At 43.9% G+C, this 22322-nt stretch overlaps 1 protein-coding gene across 1 annotated transcript in view; it reads left to right on the top strand.

Annotated features, from left to right (window-relative positions):
- cecr2 (CECR2 histone acetyl-lysine reader) overlaps positions 1-22128 on the top strand; it is a 34488-nt gene extending 12360 nt beyond the window's left edge. The window contains exons 2-19 of the mRNA XM_085281537.1: positions 3935-4029; positions 6016-6199; positions 6747-6874; positions 7065-7148; positions 7538-7605; positions 7709-7869; positions 10870-10959; positions 11664-11823; positions 12692-12821; positions 12926-12963; positions 13734-13825; positions 13968-14094; positions 14805-15175; positions 15290-15436; positions 15554-16346; positions 16766-18803; positions 19125-19181; positions 19314-22128. Of these exons, the coding sequence (XP_085137663.1) occupies positions 3935-4029; positions 6016-6199; positions 6747-6874; positions 7065-7148; positions 7538-7605; positions 7709-7869; positions 10870-10959; positions 11664-11823; positions 12692-12821; positions 12926-12963; positions 13734-13825; positions 13968-14094; positions 14805-15175; positions 15290-15436; positions 15554-16346; positions 16766-18803; positions 19125-19176 (4758 nt within the window). The 3' untranslated portion in view covers positions 19177-19181; positions 19314-22128. The remainder of the gene's footprint in view (positions 1-3934; positions 4030-6015; positions 6200-6746; positions 6875-7064; positions 7149-7537; positions 7606-7708; positions 7870-10869; positions 10960-11663; positions 11824-12691; positions 12822-12925; positions 12964-13733; positions 13826-13967; positions 14095-14804; positions 15176-15289; positions 15437-15553; positions 16347-16765; positions 18804-19124; positions 19182-19313) is intronic.
- The last annotated feature ends 194 nt before the right edge of the window (positions 22129-22322 follow it).

Genomic DNA, 22322 nt, shown 5'->3' with positions numbered 1-22322 from the left:
TTTGTATAAAGTTCTTTGTCAAAATCCAGCCCTGATACAGATGCGTGGTTACCAAACCAGGCCTGTGGTCTATGTTTAGACAAAGTTTGAAGGAGGAAATTAAGAAATGACTGAAACTTGTTGACTCAGGCAGATACAGTCGGATATAGTCAGACACAGCACATTATTGTCATGGTTTCTTCTTGAATAAGGAGTTGCCTGTATAAATCATATTGTTAAAGACATTGCAAGTAATAGTAGGTTTTATCAATGAAGTGACTGTAAATTCTGGGGTGTTTTGGCAGTTAAATAGGTATAGCTTTAATAATCTTTCCCCTGAGATGTCTATATTGCCACTTCTTACTTGGCCGTAAGCATAAAAAAAGATACCTTTTTACCGTTATCTGCATGAGGTGGACAAAGACTCTGAAAGTGCTTATCACAGATGACTGGACATTTGTAAATAGTTAGATACTTGGAGCCAAAACATACAATCATTAATCTATTTTTATAGTCAGTCTCATTAAAATGCAGTAATTTAGCTTGGTGTAAATGATGGAATAATACATTTAGAAGTTTCAATAGCAAAATTGAATTTCTTTTTTACAGAAGAAGAATAAACAATCATTTGTTTGTATCTGTAAGCTTTGCTGGTGTTCTGACTTTAGTCATGGCAGGCATGCTGTGAGTAGTAACTGGAACCTTTTTAGACACAATAATTTGTACATGTTTATAAAAATGAGATTCAGAAGTAATAGTGTCAACTGGGCTGAATAACAGAACTGAGAATGTAGGCATTTTATTCTGCAAATGTTAATGAAGACTCGTTAGGTGTGATTGGGCCTTTTGAAAAGAACAAGTGGTTAGCCACATTGTCACCATGGGTGTTACTTTTCGCACTTGTCTGCTGCTCTGAATAGACAAAGCAGTGACCCAAACAGTTTAAGTTGTTTCAGTGGATGTGGCCGGTCCATCTCACTGATGATGTAGTGCGGAGAATACCTGCCAAATGAGTTCTACTTTGCTATTCTGCCCTCAGCTCCAGTGAAGCCAACAACTGGTTTGGGTGTGGATAATGTGCGGAGGGAGAGGACAGATAAGGAAGATGGAGAAAGGAAAATGCGGGGTGGAGAGTGGAGCAAGGGTGTTGTCAGGGGAATAATAGAATGCCTCAGAGGCCCTGTAGACACTGGGCAGCAGGGCAGGGGGAGGAAAATGGTGTGAAAGAGAGGAATAAGAGGTTAAGCCAGTGAGAGGAGCAGAGAGAGAAACAGCAGGGGCGTCTGGTGAAAGAAGTGGCAAATACCTTCAGGGCGAATTGCTGATTGCAAGCCAGGCCTACAGAGGGAGTGAAGTGATGACACACACCTTTTGACTAAACCTTGACTCACCCTCCAATCTTTGTCCCAGTATCTGAAATGAATAGCCGGTTTTTCACAGCAGTATCTTGCCAATAAATCTGACAGCTCACCTTGATTTATGCAAATTATAGCCAAATTATATCTTATCAATTATTCAGCTTTTTTATCGTTCGGCCCCATTGATCATTAATGTTAGGCAGTCAAAGTACACGTTTGAATGAATTGTCATTGGTGTGTTTTTTCCTGTTATCTATAGTGTCAGTGCAGTGAGTTTGGGTGCTGCGTTGCGTGTGTGCATGTGCTTATCGAGGCAAAAGGTTCCCACAGGACGCTTCCAGCTGCAGCGGTGTCCCTTGCAGTCCTTTATCGTGCTAACTGTTTGTTAGCAACAGGCCACAGAGGGATTGGTCAATGGATGGGTGAGAGAAGAAAGAGCAAATAGACCCCAGTAATTTCCCCTCCCTTTGCCATCTGACAGACTGTGTGGCACTTCAAAGTTAGGGAAGAGTTGTTCATCCAGTGGGCTGCAGCGAGCCCTCCACTTGCTGTTCTGTACTCAACTCTGAACTCTTTCCCCAGCCTTGGCCCCGGCTTTTTTCAAAGTGTGATCAAAGTGCAGTTTGTCTCTGATGGATGTGCTCACTTTGGCCCAGAGGCTGCCTGACAGGGGACCTGGAAGTGGAAGAGCATGACACAGGATCTCACTGCGTCCTATGCACATGCGCTTACAAACGCCCACGTGTGTCTTTGTATCCAGAGTTAGCTCGCGCTGCGAAAGAGCTCTTCTGCATATGTGACCACCCCATGACGAGTGAGCTAGCCTGAGCACATGTTAAGAACTTTAAGGAGTCTCTATTGTTAAACCTCGGTCTACCTGATCTATACTTGATATACAGTACACAGTACTGCTGTTTAGGAAGGTATTCCAACCTGATTTTCATAACTCGAAGCAAAGTGGCAAAATAATGTCCTTAAATGCAGTCTTGCTTACATTACTGTGAGTTTGTCTATCACTGTTACTCCTGGTCTTGTAGCATGTGCTGCACAACCAGGAGATTTATTAAACTTGTCAAAAATGCTGTAGAAATACAAATGCAATTCTGTAGTATTTAAAACGGTTGGTAATGATCACCCAATTATTGGTATGCACTGGCCTTGACAAGAAATTGTGCCTCGTTTTTAACCACAACAAGGCAAAAGTTGTGGTCGGTAAATCTTACATGTCTGGCTACTTCAGAACTTAAAATAGACTTTGATTTGCTCCTGGCAGTCACGCACTCGTAAAGCCTACAGTTTAAGCCGTACACCTAAAATCCATTACAGTCTGACTGTGGTCACTGTGACCATGTCAATCTTCAGGCTTTTAAAATAGCCTCAGTGCGCTTGTAAACATAATGAGCTGTTCTTCTCAATCACGAGACGTGATTCTTATCCGCTCTTATGAAACTCGCCCTCCTGGTTTGCATTTTTTCTTTCGTTTTTCCTTCATGCTCTTTACGTTCCTAACCTCGAGCAGAAACGTTGATCTTATCCTGTTTTTCAACTTCTTTCACAACCTTGTTGTTTTTGGCTCTTTTTGTTTTTTCATTGAGCCAACTTGTTGTGTACCGGCTTCTGTCATTTCCACAGCAAAGAGGTGTGTACACTGACCTTTAAGGACCTTAAGTAATTGATGCGTCATTTCTTTTCCCTGGTTAAAGCTGAGAGAACCGATCAGCATTTATAGGACTTTCACAAGTACTACAGGTGCAGAAGTACTTGTGAAAGAGGGGCAAGAGTGACACCAACAACAGAAGTTGTTGGTGTGAAAGCAATGGTTATTAGGGGTGGGAGTGGTTAGCTGCGAGCCGTCTGTATGAGCTTTGAAGAGTTTGCTCTGTATCCTGCGGGAGGGTGCTTTTAAATGAAACGGACACTAGGTTGATGGAACACTGTTCATTTGCATTTCCTTCTCTTCCCTCTGGCTCAACTTCAGAGTCCTTGGGTGTGATCAAGGAGAGCTGTGCATGCTGGGAAGCTGTGTGGTGTCCAGTGTCTTGGTTGATCAGCAGAGGAGAAGGGGCATGTCTGTGTTGTAGCTCTCGGTCTCTGCTGCCTGCTGTCCTTTCTTGGTGCTTTCAGATCTTTGAGATTTTGCTCTGCCGGTTATTGCCGCTTCATAAAACCTAAATGACTAACACAATGCCAGGCAGGAGAGGGGTCATGACTGAACTTGAACCTCAGCTACAGCCCAACAAGCACCAGCAAACCAAGACGCCTTAATGAGACAGGATGCGAGCTCTAGCTGTTACACCTCCCACCGAAATCTGCCAGCTTACCTTACACTCATCCCAGCAGTTTCTCCATTTTGATCACATACCACTTCCTTTATAGTGGCCAACAGTCTAAACACACAGAAAGCCACCTGTTTATTTCCCAGTCACAATACTTTTGCCTTTTATTTATTTATTTATTTATTTTTTTAGATAGTTTTCATTTGCGAGATGCATTTCTCTGCTTCCATTATTGCGCAAATCGGCATGTTTGCACAGTTATCGCTTGCTAAGTGCTTGTAGTTTCTTCACATGTTGATTGACTGTGTCCTCTGTGTCCAGGAGCTGGAGAAAGCCCTGTCAGAACAGGACTTGGATTTCCTTGGGGATCTCGTTGCCTGTCTGTTGCAGGGATGCTACCAGCGCACTGACATCACGTAAGTAAAGAATAGAAAAAGAACCTGGCATATAGCAAACGCTGCCAGGTCACATCAGGTCTGCTTGTGTAACACCACCTGTAACACATAAGCCGTTTTCAGACGTGGGATGCGTAACACGGCTGGCATCGTGACGTAGGTCACTTTTGACAAGAAACATGTGTCTGAAGGGGACGACCGAAAAAGTTTTGATTCATGATAGAACCCCGGGGTTGAACCAAAGTTTATTTGGACATAATAAAAATGCAACAAGTTGACTTGTTGCAGATAGAGGTGTGCACATTTCAGAGCTGAGATCGCTGTCCAGTACAGTAAGGAGGTCCCCTTAAATCTTTTCACATTTTAGAAATAAAGCAAAACTTATTACAGTTTTCTAAACAATGAGGGTAAGAACATTAACATTTAATTTTAAGCCCAGTTTTACTCTCCTAATCATGGAGTCTTGAGTGTAGGACCATGTCCAACTTTAGCTACTTTTACATAATTGAACGTGTTAAATGAGGCAGCGTGTAGATGGCTGATGTTTGGCTTTCTTATAGTATGTTTAATATTTTTAGTTACATTTGTTCTGAAAGATAATAAATAGGTGAATATAAGCAGGAACATTCACATTTTCCTGCTGCTTAAAACTGCCCCAAGTGGCGTGGGAAATTTACTTCGTAGCTGACTGTAGGTCTAAGTAGTGGTGGAAGTTGGAATTCAAATTTAGAGTTTTTTTTTTTTTTTTAATGAAGCAGAGGCACAATGGAAAAGAATTACCATTTTTACTTAAATGTGTCAAGATAAAACTTGTCTTTCCATCTTCTTCAAATTAGTCATAATACCCAGGAAGCTTCATAGGAAGTCTGAGTCACGAGCGCAATAACTCACTGAGGAGTCAGAACTTAGTCACCATAAGGAGCGCTGAAAGTAGTGATAGGTGGTATGGTGACATCATGTTTACTACCGCGGTGATCCGAAAACGGCGTAGCCACAGAAACTTTTCTATAAAGTGGTGGGAGAAAGTGAACGCGAAGCAGAGGCTGTTATTCAAATCCGCAAATGTTTTCTACCTCCCATGGGGCTTCCCCTTCGATACGCCTGTTAATCTAACCCATCGTTATAGAGTAGCATAGTGGTACAGTACAGTGATAAGCACAGAGCAGGAGTGATCCAGTTTTTCCAGCCAGGCAGCCGGTAACAAGAGGACAGCCTGCTTTATTGGACTGGACAGGCTCTGGCATCCTGGGGGTGGCTGCTCAGCCCTGGCCTTTCACAGAGCTGCCCTTTTCATCCGCACGCGTTAAACGCTCTGCCGGAGCGGGGGAAAGAAGGGAGGGAGGATGTCGGAGAAAACGAAGGACAGAAAGGAGGAGAGAGATGGGGTAGTAGTGAGGAGGGGCGAGCCTGCAGCTGTGTGAAAAGTGCACGCTGCTCTTTCAAGATAAGCCATTTTTTTTCTCTCCCTCTTTCTCTGTGCTGTTCCATAGATGCTCACCCTTGCCCCAAGCTCTTGTTCTGTTCATGTGAGCTGGAACTGAACGGTACAGATTAATCGGCTAGACCTGAACCGGAACCAACATTTATTTACCAGTTTTCACTCATAGATACAACACAACTCCCCTTCAAAGAAACTAGTCCTTTTCTTCTTCTTTTTTAAACCAGCCCCACCTCCTCTCTTTTTCCAGCCTGTATGATAGTGTGAACCTTGCCTGTTTCCTAGAAAGCGATGCTAGTTTGTACTGAAGCATGCTGCGTTGGGTTTACAGTGCCAAGATTTGCAACTGAATTGGTTGAATCTAGCCATCCATAGAAATCTCAGTACAAAAGTGAAGCCCTGTGTTGGATTGTTATTTTTGACATGCAGCTAGTGCTTAATTCTGATTTAATAATCTTTCATGATTAAGATGCGTAAAAGGACAAATTTACTCGAGGTGTAGCTAACCCAGTAGAGTGACATCTAAAAATCAATACGGCAGAGATGAGTAAGGCCGCTCTACTGTTTAGCCCCCAGGCATTTAGCAGTTACCTGGACGACATCATCAGCTACCGCTGGGAGCTGGAAGAGGGGAAACCCAACCCACTTCGAGAGGGGCCCTTTGAGAGCTTACCCCCTCGCACTCAGGTGGAACTGCTGCACCGGCTGTGTGACTACCGTCTGGATGCTGCTGATGTCTTTGACCTGCTTAAGGTGACTAAAAGAATACATGTGATCATAATAATGTATTCACAATTTATTAAAGAGTTAAACATTCACTCAGTATTGAGTCAGTAATTGTACATAAAAGGTTCCATGCTCCATTAATGCTGCCGAGTTGTGTACATGTGTACTGTTAAAGTTTGCTTTTTTGACAACATGATGAATGATTTCGTTCACCCAGCTGTTCAGCTTTAAAGCATAGTCAGATATATTTGTCACTGAGCAGCTGCCTCGTTTAACTTTGGCCTAAGAGTGCAAGATCTTAGTTTTACTGTTCTTTAAAAGTATATTTACTGCCATGAACTAAGGTGGAGTTATCATAATCTGAGGCTTTACCCCTGTACTGTCAATCGGTTTCTAATTTTTAAACTGTAAACTGCTATAATTCATGAACACTCTTAACAAGATATCGAAAGTACTTATTGTCAGCACATGATTCACGCCTCTGTACGATCAAAGAGCTAAAATGACATCACCCTCTGATGACACACTGCATATTATTTAAGAAATGTTATATCCCCACCCCCGCCACCTCCAGGGCCTGGATGCAGACAGCCTGAGGGTGGAACCCCTGGGGCAGGATGGAAATGGAGCCCTCTACTGGTACTTTTACGGCACTCGCATGTACAAAGAAGAGCCAGTGACAAAGAAAGTAGGAAAACACAGGTAATGCTTCTTTTTCTGTCAACCAAGAATGAATCATCTGCACTTAGCTGAATGTTGAAGTGTTCAGTTGAAATAAAATTTTACCACTTGTTTAGAGTCCTCTTAAGGGTTAATTTACTTGTCTTTTATTCCTACCTAAGCTGTACTTTTAACCTTTTAACCTGCTTTTTTTTTTTTTTTTTTTCCCCAGTGATGAAACAACAGAACTAACATTACCAGAGAAAAAGAAACGTGGAAGACCACCAAAGAAGAGAAAGCTGGAAGATTCACCAAGGTAAACAAAAACAAGAAAAACTTTGCGGTCAGTACTAACAGGGCGGAGACACAGACGTTTAGATTTGGGCATGTGCTGTGCAGATGAGCTCGTCTGTTTCCCGTGTGAAAACGATACTCGCCCAGGTTTTGATGATCTGGGTCTTCATGTCCTTTGCTCTCAGTCAGTTGTTGACTTGACCTTTATCCTACTGCTGGACCCAAAATGTAATAAATGATTAATGGAGTATTTCTTGAGCACACGCTCTCTAACCATATTCTCACCATGTGTGTAGCGAGGAATTTTAATTAATTCCAAAAAGTAGTTGTGGAGGATCAGCTCTTATACCAGAGTTACTTTTAAGCATGCCATTTTTTTGTAGGGACTTCATGGCTTTATATTTCTTACAGTGAGGTGGAAAGTGATGTGCCAGAGATGAAGATGGAACATGAATTGGAAGATCTTCCCCCAACCACAGGTAAAGAAACTTTGTGCTTTATATCCTGACATTTTTTCCCTTTGTTTGCATTTTTCCCTAGAATCAGTGGTCCGATGTTGTTTTTCCTTTCTTTCCTGTGCAGGCCGTAAGCGAGGCGCTTGGTCGCTGGTGTGTGATACAGAGGAGCAGTGGCTCAGTCTGGCAGAAAGCATCAAGGACAAAACCTCCCCACAGGATCGCCACCTCTACCGTGTCATTAGCCAAAACTTCCTGCCTGAGATCAGCAACATGATTGAGCACAAGGTCAGACACCAGAGACACCACCATCAGTCTCCATTACACCAGCATACAACGCCTTCTATGCGTCCTCTGTTTTTGATAGGCTGTAGATTCGTTAATATGAAAGCGATTATACACAGACTTTAATTTGTCCTCGTTTGTGTGACAAGTCACAAGCGCCAGGGCGATTTTGATGAAATACCAGCTCATAAACGGCTAAATGAGACATCCCAAATGTGACAGTGATGACATTTGAATATGCAAATTGAATTTTATTGATGTACACTTGACTGCTGTCTTTTCTTTCTTCCTGTTTCCTTAATCTAATCTCGGGTTTTAAGATTACTGATATTCCTTCATCTCAGTTCAGCTGCTTTTATCTTCTGGTTGTCTTACAATAGTTGTTTGTAGGACCTCTCGACTGTGCTACACAATAGGTGGAGTCAAGGAAAGCTGGTCCCTAGTCAGCTTTTTGGGATTGGTCATATGTCTGTTAAGGTATAATTGGTGTTGAGTGCTTTAATGGGAGATGATATGCACACTCTGCTCCAGCATGTCTAAGCCAGCACTGCTTTCTTTACTTTGCAAAGGAATTAATTTGAGTCACTGACGGCTACAGCTAGTCGAGAAAACCTAGGTTCCTGTTTTGATCCCACCTGATTGCATAAAGATCAGTGGATGCTGTCTACTCCAGTGATGTATAACCAGCCGTGGCTGTTGCTATAGGAACGATCCTTTTTCTGCCGTCATCAGCATTGAAGTCAAGAATCCTGAAGGCAGGTTAATGTCAGCCGAGAGGTCACTCAGTAATTGCAAATGGTTATGAATGAGTGAATTTGGTTGAGTCGTTAATCAGTCACACCCTCTGCTGTTCTACTTGTGCGCACATTTCTATGCATTCTAGTCTGTCTATAGCTTCTCTACATAATATAAGTAGAGCTGGATGAGGGGTTTTTGGCTTGTTGGCGTTTCCTCCGCGCCGCCGCACTCTGGACTTGAAGAGATGGCTCTCTGCCAAACGCGATCACAGTATGGGGTGAAAACTGATTAATTTAAATTTGCTCAAATAACAGATTCAATTAAAGGAATGCACATTCCCATAGTGAGCTTCTTATTTATAATATAGATCACACAGCAGGAGATCACATTAGGATGCTGTGCTTGGTAATTATATTAATTACACTGCCGCTGTGATGGTGTATAGATTCTGTGCTTGATTTGCTGCATAGACCAAATTTATATTAGACAACCAGAAATGAAAGCTTTTCAGAAATGGTGCATGTATACTTTTTCTGTTTGGTAGTCTGTGCTATGAAATGAAAGTTTTGTAAATACTTGTTTGCACTTTGAAATAACAGCAAAGGGGAAAGTGTCTGTGTGATATACAGCTTCTACAAGGCTGCATGTAGTACGTACATGTAGTTTGCAGCCTGCACTGTGATCTGTTTTGCATGGCCATTTTGTAGGATTGTTTGTCTTGCTCTCTCTCAAAGTATGTGTTAGTGCCTGATGTGTGGCTATAAATATCTCTGTGTTCACATGAGAGTGTCAGTGTGTATATTCTCCCAAATCTTCCACATGTCTCAGTCTGCTGTCATCAGCCATTTCACGGGGCACTGACAGCTGGCAGGAGCTCACCTTGGGGCAGAATGGAGACTCTTGAGTGACAGCTTTGCTGTGCTGCAGGATTCTGTCGACCTCTCTAAGTGGTGACACCAGAGGCACTCGATCATGTGTGTGCGTGTCAGATGATGGACTTGCGGTAATACGGGGAAGAATTGTGAAGCCTGGGGAGATGTCAGTGTTTCCCATTGAGGCAAGACAGAGGCGGCGCGGGGGCTCTCAAGCACACATGTGGACTGCCGCCCTGAACTTTTCTACACATTACCAGGCGGAGGCAAATGTGAGAACCCAATTGTTCAGTGTGATTGGGTGTAAGACGTCTGTAGCCTGCCAGCTCCCTGATACAGAGTCGGTGTGCTTTCTGATTGCGCCCATGTGATAGTTCCACAGCTAATTGTCCCATTGATTCATAGTGACCACGTGGGCTTGCGCTGCTACCTTGCTCACATCAGGTGAATCTTTTCCAGTAAGAGCATGTCTAAAGTGGACCCGTTGATAGGTACGTGTCACGATGGACCGCTTGAGACAACGGCAGACATGATCTTATTTTCATTTTTTATGAAAAGATGGTGTTTGAAAACATTATCTAGTTTTAGAAAGCACGTTAGGTTGTAAACATCTGTCTCCTTTAACAGTATTTTTTCATTTTAATCTTCTCCGCAGTGGGCTCCTTCCTCATTTGTTTGCTTCCCTACCTGCACGCACAGACAGTCTGACTTTGTTTATATAGCGGCAAATGCATATTTAGGACTCTCTACTTGTTATCTAGCAAGGTGTTACCTGTGCCAGGGTGGCAGCCCTTAATAGTCCTACATCCTGGATGTACTCTGACATAAGCTGCAGGGGACAGTCCCTGATATAGACAGGATTTCAGAAACCACTTGGCGCTCTGTTGGCTGGTGTTTCCTTCCTTTTCTGTTTGCTCTAACTGGTTCTCTGACACGTCAGCGCTCATTAACCCTCCACGCTCTGTACTGTATATTTTGGATGAAGTTCCCTGCTCAAAAGTTGCCAGATAGGCTATTGTAGAACAGATTGTGCACTACCACAAGCTAACAATAATATCACACAGGTTGTGATTTATTTTTTGGTGCAAGTATGTTAATTTTCTTCCCAAGCAGAGATGGAAGAGTAGGGAGCAAAGGTGAGAGAGTCACTTGGGGGATGGGAGAAATAAATCAATGACTTCGCTATAGTCACTGCTGCACTGCAACACCAGAGTGTCTGTCAGTGTGTTGGCTTTAGACAAAATGAATTACACAAACCGTATGTGATGTTTTAAAAGAAAGTTGCATTTGTGGACGAGAAAGCATTACAGACACAACAGTTTCCAGTTCACGAGTCCCTGTGTGTCATGAGAGGCATGAGGAGCAGAACCAAACTACATGTCTTTTATTTCAGGAGCGTGAGCAGAAGCAGAAGCTGCTGGACCCAAACCCAGTTCGCGTTTCCCAGCGGTTCTCTCAAAATCACATAAAACACGAGGAGAGGGTGAGTGTTTGTCTGTGCTATGCTTTTTAGGTAGTGTTACACACCTAACAATGTCAGAATAAGCTGTGCCGATTTATTTAGCAATACAACGGGCATGTCATCCACTTATCTGGTTTTTAGTGCAAGACAAAGGAGCTTGCAAAGAAAAGCGTCTGGACTTCTTTAAGTTGCTTGAAGACGTTTCACCTCTCATCCGAGAAGCTTCTTCAGTTCTAAGGTCAAATGGTGGAGAGTCCCAGATATAAACCTAGTGGGAGTGACCCCCCCACAGAGGGACAAAAGGACCCCCTGATGATCCTCTAATCGCCTGAGCCAAGGTGTGAAACTGGGTGTGGGTCCCAATCAGCCAGAGTTTCGGGTGAGCTCACTCTCCACCATTTGACCTTAGAACTGAAGAAGCTTCTCGGATGAGAAGTGAAACGTCTTCAAGCAACTTAAAGAAGTCCAGACGCTTTTCTTTGCAAGCTCCTTTGACTACTATGACCTGGATGACTGAGAACCTCCACAGACATATTTAGTGCAAGACATTCCAGCACAGTACATGTTTGCACACGCACTGTGTACATTTATTCTCTCTGCTGTATATGTTGGTTTAGGGCCTGATTGTTTCTTTTATGTACAGAAACGTGTAGTTTTCTATACATCTAGCTTTCCTGGTGTGAGAGAAGAGTAGACTAATAGACTTTGTGGGTGTGTGCATCCAGGACAATCTCAAGGCCGGAATGGAGGAGGAGGAGGAGGAGAAGAAAAAAGATGAAGAGCTGGACAGGCAGGTCCTGCTGGCCGAGCAGAGACGAGAAGAGGAAAGGCTTCTGCAGGAAGAACGGCAGAGAGAGAAGCTAGAGAAGATCAAAGCTGTGGAGGGTAAGATGGTTACCGATATAGATGGAACACAAGTAGCACACTGCCAAGATGTTGTTTGTGTTTAAAAGAAGTTTGAAAAATCTCTTTCCAAGAATTTTAGTATATGCAGAAAGTTGTAAGATATTAAGAAGCAGCAGTAAGTTCACATTCTCTCATCAGTCATGTATCAGCAGCAGGTAGGCGGCTCTGTCAAGGGCAGAATGTATCATGAAGGGCACTCCCCACACAGGCTTTCACATCTTCTTTGCCGTGCTTTGGCTCTCACCAGCTGAAAAATCTGCAGTAGCATAGCAGCATTTGAAGCCTTGAGATTTATGTATAGTACACAGACACTGTGAAAGGGAATGCTCAGGGCCTTTAATCACAGGATCACTCTTCTTCTTCTCTGATGTCATCTGTCAAGGGTTAATGAACTGCTGATTGTGCTTCAGTAGAGGAGCCTCATTATTGTATTATAGATGAACAGCAGGACCTGGCCCTACACTCTGTGTATTGCATATGTGGAATCCTCCTTCAAACATCTTTAATCCAAACGGCAGGGGGGCTGCCAGGCCTCTGTGCCTTTCTTGTTGAAAGATAAAGCGGTTATGCATATGCACTCTCTGTGCTCTGTTCTGCTCTTTTGATCAACTTGGCCTAAGAAAAGATGGCCGATGAATCGTTCTCCTTCACTTATCTGAGCTGCTGCTGCTGCGTGTCACATCTGAGGCCTGGTTTTCATCAATGCTCCCGACAGTCTCAATAGACATCAATACTGTAACTGTAGGGTCTGAATAAGCAATCAAACATTGTTTACCTGCACTCTGAGACTGGCGTTTTTCATTATTTGTGATTTTAATTGCCCCCTGTGTTCACGATTTTCCATTAGAGCGTGCAAAAAGGCGTAAGATGCGAGAAGAAAAGGCCTGGCTGCTGTCTCAAGGAAAAGATCTACCACCTGAACTCCTGAATCTGGAGCCATCCTCTCCCGTCCAGAGAACACGCAAGAATAAAGAATTGTAGGAAGTTGTTCACATTTAGTTTCAGATTCACTATCTGCTTTAGCGACTCATGATTGCTGTTATTTTAGCCCGTCTAACATGCCGTATGTTCAACATTTCAGCTATGAAATTGATGATGACTACACTGCTCTTTATAAAGGTATGCCTGCAGAATTATTACCTGTTGCTATGTTTACATGTATGTACCCGTCACATGACAATTCACGTCATCTGGGCAGATGTGTGGTAGTGTAAACGGGAAGCAGAAGTTGGCTGCTTATAGAAAGTATGTAAAAAGAAGAACAGCTATTGCAGAAAGTAAGACCAGCGGTTTCTTTTCCTTAGTTGACAATGAAGTGGAACTGTTACTCAAAGCAACACACAAGTAACAGCTGGTCTTTGTGTAAAGAGAATGGCTCTGACCCATCAGGCAAAGATGCAAAATCTCTTTGGTGTCTGACGCTGGAGCTTTATCCGTGGATTTGAGGTGATGCCTGCGGGGATTGAGCTGTGCTCCTTAACTGTACCTGAGCAGTTTTAGTCTTTGTAGGAATACCAGGGCCTTAGATTTACCAGCAGCATATCCTCAACAGAAAAACAACACTGCTACACAATAATTAATGTTATCCACTTCAAATGCTGGCAGTTTTAAGGTATTAATTATGGTTCGGCTTACATGTTTCATGCTTTTTACTCCTCGTCATAACACACCATTGTAATGGCAAACAAGCAGGAATAAGCCACAAACTGTATACGAGTTTAGTGATACCGTTGGTTGATATTTATTTTTGTTTTTAGAACCAATGTCGGGGTCTGTGACATTATTTCCAAAAATCTTACATCTTCCCTTTCCATACTAAATGCAGTTGCTGGGTTTAAAACATGTCGATGTAAATTTACAGTCAATGTCTGTTCTACTCTGTTCTTCAGTGCTTGAAGCCCTGAAAGCCCATAAAGATTCTTGGCCTTTCTTGGAGCCCGTTGACGACTCCTATGCTCCCAATTATCATGAGATCATCCAGGTACAGAATACTGTTGTTGTTTTTACAAATGTGTGACATTGGCTTCATGTTTGTATCAGTCTGGTTTGTGCATTAATGCATATATAAAGTTTATTGATTCATAATTTTAATTGCTTTATTTTTATTGTCGTTCTAATTTCAGACTCCTATGGACCTATCCACAATTGAGAGAAAGCTCAATAACGGCGAGTATGTCGCTAAGGAGGAGTTTGTTTCCGACGTGAAGCTGATGTTTGAAAACTGTGTCGAGTACAATGGAGAAGACAGCGGTAAATTAAGCATTCTAAACCATTTTTAAAATAACTTTGTTAAAGGCATCAAAATCCGTTGCGTTATGGATGCATTTTGAAAAAAGAATTTCATATGGACATTGAGACGCAGGGGGTGAGAGTGGGAGAGATCGCAGAAGAAAGGGGGGCGGTCTTAGTACTGTGTTGGGGCCGGGGCCGGGGCAGCCTTGACAGTGATTAATGAGGAGTGATTGAGTTGTGCTCGAGTGCTCTGGGGGATTCAAGTCCTGCAGTGCCAGAGAAACATTCCAGCCCCTAAGCCCCCTGTCTGGAGCCATCCATCCAACTGAATACTCTCCTCAGGGAATGGGGGGAGGTGAGTGGTGAGGAGGCCCAGGGTGGGGCAAGAGTAGAGGGAAGGGGTTGAAGGAGCAAGGGTCAAACTTACGCCCTCTGACTTGGTCAGCTGGTTAGCACTGGGCCAGGACAAGACAGGATTTTTGTGCTCTGTTGGTATGTGTCTCACCTAATGGTCACTTCATGAGTGGCTATTTGTGGGAGTGACTGCATGTAAATGAAGCGTTATTCTTTGAGTATATGAGTAGATGCTATAGACATGTGATGTATGTTTGTTCCTTTGCTGAAGATGTGCGTTTATGTAAAAAAAAAAAAAAAAAAAAAAAAAAAAAAAAAGTTCTCAGGGTTTTATCACAAAAGAATCGCTGATGTTGGTGTCTTCCTGTCCTCAGAATACACTATCATGGCCGAGTCTCTGGAGCGTTGTTTTAGCCGAGCCTTATTAAAACATTTTCCATCTGAGGATGGTGACACGGACGAAGAGTTCCACATCAGTCGAGAAGACAAGGAGCGCAAGGAAAGAAAACGCAACCGTAACAGCAAAGCTTTCGGGCCTGAAAGCTTGATCAGGGCTACTGAGCAAGTACAACGTAAGCGAAGCTCACAAAAGGGCAAAAGTAGTGCAACTTCAGAGGAGGATGCCAGGCTGGCACGGCTGCATCCTCATTGGGCTAACGGCCCCCCTCACCCGCACAGCTTGCCTCCAGGCCAGCAGCATATCCGGGAAGGAGATATCAGGGGGTTATACCACCCAGGGCAACAGGTATCCACAGATAAGACTTTAATCCTTTTTTTAAATATATTTATTTATTGGGAGTCTTAATTCCTGTCTGAAATGCAAGAGGGGTAAAATATAATAAATTCTTTATTTTAACAGCTCCGTCAGCCTGGTCCCCCTGGGCCTCATGGTCCACACATGTATGCCCAAAGAATGGCCATGGATCCCCGCTTTGCCTACCAGGTTCACTTTTCTAGACAAGGAGACCCCAACTTAAACCAGTTGCCTCACAACTTTAACATTCAGGTATGCTTGACCTATTACACACAACCAACCACCTAATTGTGTGTATGATGCATCTTGATGCTGTTATAACAGACAAAGCCAGATATTTCATATTTTATTTTCCTTTTTTCCTCCAAGCAACGCATGATTGAGCCACACCACATGGGGCCTAGGTATCCAGTGGGTCCAGATCCAAACCAGCAGCAGCACTCGTACATGGGTCCGACTCATGGCCCATGCTTAGGACCACGTCCCATGACCCTACAGCCTGGAGCTCCTCCTGAGGCCAGCATCTACCCATCCCACCACCGTCCAGAGGGCCACACTGTGCATCCTATGGGGAACAGGTTCTCAGGCCCGGAAGGATCACCTCAGCACAACTACCCAGGCTTGAGACCTGCTGGCATGCCACTACCTACTATGTGGAGTGGTATGAATCAACAGGGGCAGGAGAGGCCCAGCGGCATGTCTATTCAAGACCCAAACATGGTGAACCAGCGCAACTTTAGTTATGGTGGAATCCCCCCACCTGTGGGTCATAAACCGTGGCCAGAAGCTGCCGGATATCCCAACCATCCTTCCAATGCCCAGTTTCAAATGACTGCAGCAGCCAGCTCCCCTGGGCTCATGTCTGCACGTCCCACTGTGCCCCACTCAGACTCCTCCGGCAGGACACGCTTGGCTTCCATGCTGGAAAGCCCAGAGATGCTGGCCCTGCAGCAGCTGTCAGCCTCTTCTGGACCCCCTGCTGGTGCCCCTCATCAGCACACAGGCAACTTTCAGCAGCCTGGGCCCCCATCAAGAATTGGCAGCATCCCAGCTCACCCCTCTCAACAGCTCCCCCCTGCCCCTGAGGTTCAGCTGCTGCATCCTGCTAGAGACAAAGGCCCAGATAGACAGCCTCCCCAGCAGACAAACTTGCACCCCAAAGGTAGACCTGACCTTCTCTTGCTGTATTTCACCAGTCTGCGTGATAGAGCACTAGACTCTAGTGTCTCATTTGTTAATCAGCACAGCCCCCATCTTCTGTCAAGTACTTCTTACAATTTGACTTTAATTATTTCTCCCAGTAAGCAGCAAATTGAATATTCATCAGTTTGGTTACATTTTTGCTGATATCTTTGAAAACATAAAAGAGATTACATGTCATCATTTCAGCCTCACGGGGACGCCTTTAAATGTTTCTATAACCTAATTGTAAAGAAATGGAACAGAACGTTTTTTAAAATTTGATTTGTTTTGTGCTTCTTTTGGATAAGTGGCATAAAACGGGGACAACGCGTGCATTGTACTTCTAGTCATAGTAAAACAGTCTAACCTGCAACATTGTTTTCTCCTGTACGTTAACAGGCACAACGTCAGAGAACAAGATGGCTGCCAGCAACATTTCCGAAGAAGCTCCATCACACAAAAACATGTTTCCAGTTAACCAAGAGAGCCCATCCAACCCTAGCCCCACAAGGCAATACTGTGGGCTTGCGGATAAAATGCAGAGCCCCCCAGCCCCAACCTTGGCCAGATCAGAACAGAATCCTTCTGGATCAGCGGCCGCACAGAGTTCAGCTGAAAGCCAGTTGGATAGTCGGGGACACTCTGCCAGTGAAAGTAATGGTACCATTCCTGTTTCATCCCATCCCAACTCGAGTAACACTGATCCTGCTCTACACAATCCCCCACAGCTTAAACCAAACAGTCCACAGCCAAATGTTCCAAGCCTTGCACTTCTTCCTCAGAACTTCCCACCACTGGATGTTGCAGCAGCTCAGAATTCCACTCAGCAAATGCCAGACAACTTAAAACTCGCAGATGGTGTAAATCAGGAAGGCAAACCCCAGCAAGCCATTCAAAAACATGAGCAACCTGAGGCGGGCAGCACCTCTCCTGAAAGCCACTCTCAGAGCTCTCCTCAGCCACTGAACCAGAACACACAGCAACACAATTCTCTGCTAACCTCTCATCATGTCCCCCAAAGCATCTCACCACACTGCACTACACAAAGCAGTCCCATGCATGGGATGCCACATGGCGCTACTCAAGGAGCCCAGCCTGGACCCCCACACCCAGCCCCTCTGACCTCTTTGCCACCCAGCCATCCTGCCCCTCTATTACCCTCTCAGCCCAGTCCAGCTGATCTCGGAGATCAAAGGCCTAGCGAGCCTACGAGGCTGGACACGAGAAGCACTGCCATGTCTCCACAGCACACCAGGATGACATCAAGTGTTTATAAACACCCGGCTTTTAGTCCAAATCGCCATCAAACTCAGTTGGTGGGTAGTAATGTGGGAATACAGGCTCCAAGCGGGCCATCAGATGGGCACAATCCAGCCGTACCTCCTCACTCGCAAGGCCCAGAAAATTCAACTATGAGTACTTACGGCATGGGGAACCCTCCACTTCCACACTACAACCGAGCTAATATGAATAGGTCCATACCTCCGTCTGCTCACCACCCATATCATAACCAGTCCATTAATGCTCTCCACAATCTTGCTCCCAACACCAACTACCAGCAGCAGCAGGGAGGGTCAACCTACCCCTACCACGTGCCAGGTCAACCGCACCCTCATGGTCATGGCAATGTGTACCCACCTCATCAGTATCAGCAGCAGCAGCAGCGCTACTATGCCCAACCCCATCCCCAAACTCAGGCCCATAACCAAGCCACGGGCAGAGGGGGTTACCCTCCAGAGGAGTGGCATCGGCCTCATTATCAGTCTCACCAGGCAATGCCACACAATGCCTACTTACCTGTAGCCAGTGCCAGAGCTAATGGTCAGCTAAAGGAGAGCAGTGTCTCACCGCTGGGGTCTGAAGGCTCCAGCGGTACAAGTTTGGTTTCCCCAGGCCCAATGCCAGGAACAGGGACTCATCCTGGAGGCACAGGCGAAGGGAAGTGTGAAAACCAGCAAGCTGGTGGAGGCAGCAGCATTAATGGCAGTCCAGCAAAGCGGCCCCACAATGAGGGCTCAGAGCAACCTGAAAGCCCAAAAGAAATCCTGGACCTTGACAGCCATAATGCTGCTGCTCAACGCCGTAGCATGCAGCATCCACATGCGTCTGTGGCGCACATGACGTCCGGTTTTGTGTACGACCCTCGAGCCTTACATCCAGGAATGCAGCAAGGTGTCGTCCATCATATGATGTCCCAGGCCCGTGGAGCTGGAAATGGATCCCCTTACGCTGGCCAACCATACCCTGATCCACGACACTATGCTGCCCAAAGACCCCACTCACACCTGATGGAAGCTCTGCAGCGGCCCCAGCAGCTTCCCTATTCCCCTGGCCAAACACGCATGGTCATGTACAGACACCCCCGACCTGGGGGGCACTTTCAGGGCATGATGATTCAGCAGCGAGGTGTGGGACCAGAACGCTTCATGCATCCAGGGTAAATTTTTACAAAGTTTATATTGTCAGTGGGTATTTGACTGTTGTTAATTATGATGGCTTAAATATGTTCTGTTTATTACCTGATATATTTATGTCAAAACAAAATGTGAAAATGTCCCCTTGGATCTCAAACTCTGGTGGGCATTCCTTATCACTACTGTAATTTAGTTTGCTTGTTTTAAAGGCTAACACTATAATAAGAAAATAAAATGACCACATCAGTCTCACAGTCTTAACCAAGCAGCATAATGTTGCAGAGTCTTATTGTCCTACCAATGGCACTCGGACTGCAAGAGCTAACAAGTCTATTTATTTACAGACAACAGATGATGGCTGCTCCAAGCGGCCTTGGCAGTAAACAGGGATTGTGATTAAAGTGAGTATAAAGACATTTCATAAATTGTTAAAACTTGTGTTTTATCCTGTTGATTTTTAGGTTTCCAGTCGAAACAGCAAGATGAATACTGCCAGAGGCATTGTTAACTGATTGTTGTTGTTCTCCTTTCAGAGATGATGTTGTCAACGAACATCTGGATAAACCAGTGAGCCAAACCGCTTCTGAGAAGAAGAGACACTTTTTCCGAATATATTTCCTACTGATATTCTGCCACTGTGCAACAGTTTTGTTCAGCAGTGGGATTAAAAATCCAGCCAGGCAGCTGGTACTACAAAGTAGAATTTAAAATGTGAAATGTTACTGAGCCTTGGAGAACAATTCTTTCTCGTGTGCCCTCCACCGCAAGAGCTCACGGAGGTCACTGACAGAATAGCTGTGAAACTGTTAGGAATTCACCGACTTGCTCGAGGACACTCCAGTAGCATGATTGCTTCCCAGCGTGAGCATTTGAACTTTAAACCTCCTGCAGAAGGGGCGCCCCTTTTAACCACTATGTCAACCTGTTAAACACAGGAGACATTGCCTTCAAGAACACTGGACAGCACTCTTCGACGTGAGCCGTCAGATTGTAAAAGGACGGATTAGTGACCACTGAACATAATGTTCTTATCCTGTCTATTGACTGTAGGGCAGGATACTGCACCTACTGACAGGACTGTGAAAAAGAGGAGATGGACTGGGGTTGGTTGTTTGTTTTCTTTTTGACCACGATTTTCTTCTCCAACCATATCTAAACTCAGGTGTACAAAAGGAGGTACTATGAGACTGTCACCCTAACCTAGTCAACTCAAAAGCTCCTGGTAGTTGCCTTGGTTTGTTTTTATGAATGTATGAGTGAATGTGTAGACAGGAAATGCAGTGCAGCAGCTGCTTGTGAAAGAACAAACAACACTGATCATCCATCTGAAGCACAAGTCATCCCACCCATTTCTTGTTCATTTCCACCCAATCTCTAATGTTTTTCTTTCTCTGGAGCACACACACAGTATATGCATCATTCAAAGCTGCCTTCATTTGTTTGAATGTCTTTGAGTAGCAGAGAGGGACCGGCAAGGGTGGTGTCATTATTATCTAAATATGTGTGATTCTCTGTTGTGCACTATGGATTTCTGTTAGTCTGGACATCCTGGAACCAAGTGGCCTTGGATAGTCGTATTTTAGTCGATACTTATTAATGCGTAAATGTATCTAAGAGTGTATACTATATTAATCACCGCCCTTCACTGCACAGACTTATTTCGGACGATATACTCACTGGTGTATATACGTGCACAGAGCAAATGCATACACAAAAAAAATTATTTGGCTATTCGAGTGTCCTCCAACAAGTTTGTTTTAGTTCTTTGTTCCTTTACGGTTCCTTCCCCGTGTCAGTACTAAACATATCCTCAGGGTGTACAGTTTCTTTATACGGGTACTGTTCTGAATTATTTGAAGGAGGAACAGCATAAAGAAAATGAGACTGCAGCTGTGGTAAATCAATCCACCTCATGAAGAAGCTGACTTGTGAGAGTCATTGGCCTTAATAATAAATAACTGCCCCCTTTTTTTTTTCTTTCTTTTTTTAAATATATTGCTTTCGTCAGAGTTAATTGGATTTTAATAGGATCTAATTTGTTACTCTACATTCCACTTAATTTGATGTCAAATCATTTGTCATCACAATGAATTTTGGTTCTTTGTCTGCGAGCCCCACTGGGGAAGTTTAGCAATGGCGAAAAAAAGAATAATCTACCTCATCTAGCCAGTCTGTGGCATCTACAAAGTCTATCCACTTCTTCTCGTACTCTGCCAGACTCCTGTGGGGTGACGTTCTGTGACCAGCATGAATTGATGTTAGCACCACTTTTAGATCTCATGACTGTAGAACTGAGAATGAAATTGCCTTACAATGCTTTACCATCTTTGGCGGGAAATAAAAAGCTTGTGTGTCGGATCTCTGTGACTAATTATGGTGCTCACTGACGACCTCAAGTAGAGGTGATTACTCGGCTGTCTGCAGGTGCTGAGGCGTCCACTGTTCCATGGTATTGCACCTTCATTATCATCATTTTTTAAAAATATTAGAGAATGATGGACAATATTTAGTATTTTAAGATGGGACTATGTCTTAACTTCTACAGATCAAACGCCATTCCACCTACAGGTTGTGGGCAGTAGTCCAGTCTAAGGTCTGTAATGGGCTGTATACAGTTTGGCAGCATTAGAATGTCTTAAGTTATAGGATGTTGTAATGAAATATTCAAGAAAAGAAGCTGGGTCGGGGAAAGCTAGACGCTATGAGACAATTTTGTAAATGTATCACAGAAGACCTGTCATAGATGATTTGCTATTTTGTTAAAATAGGCAGTATTGGTGAGCTCAGTGGGGCCACTAAGGAGGTAGTGTGTTCACTCGTGCTGTCTAATGTATGAAGGGCAGTTTGTTTTATTTTTTTTAATAAGGTCTGTAAGGTTGTGATGTTATCTTATGATGTACAGGTGTGTGTGTTTGTGTGTACAGATGTTTTTTTTTTTTTCTCTTTTCTTCTGGTGCATACAATCGGCACCAGATGACTGGAAGTGCGCGTTCATCTTTCACTTTACTCTGCTGTCATCTCTGCACTAGTTGTAACCCAGTTAGGCGTGATTAAATGTGAATCATATTTATTTGCTGTTTTAAGAATTTTTGTACATTTTTGGACTTTGTTTTAATATAATTCTGGCGTCTGTCTCTTTTTCTCTCAATGTTTTTGATGTTTTTAAGCAGTCGTCTTTTACCTCAGTAGCCATTGGAGAAGAAAAGACCTGTCTTTCATTTTGAAGTGACGTTTACAAGTTCTTATCTGACTGACATAGATTATTTTGGAAATGGAATGGAGTATTTTCTCTACTGTACATTTCTTAGGAATAAAAAAAATGTTTCTCAAACATCACTTTGGCCTTTTTTTTGAGAAATAAACACTGGGTTGGGTTTATTTATTTATTTTTTTAAATGACTATTGGAGCAACTGAAACGTTAAAAATAATGAAATGAAAAAGTCCACAATGTGACGGCTGATGCATGACAATGCATTAATGTATTTGGAGGCTTTACACCATCACTTTTGATTAGTGTTTATCCTCGTGATGAACACCCTCC

The sequence above is a fragment of the Mchenga conophoros genome, linkage group LG7 (genome assembly GCF_057382185.1).
Source record: "Mchenga conophoros isolate Kocher_MC1m ecotype Shallow Benthic linkage group LG7, M_conophoros_male_GT1.1, whole genome shotgun sequence".
NCBI lineage: Eukaryota > Metazoa > Chordata > Actinopteri > Cichliformes > Cichlidae > Mchenga > Mchenga conophoros.
This window is presented reverse-complemented; position numbering and strand designations above follow the sequence as displayed.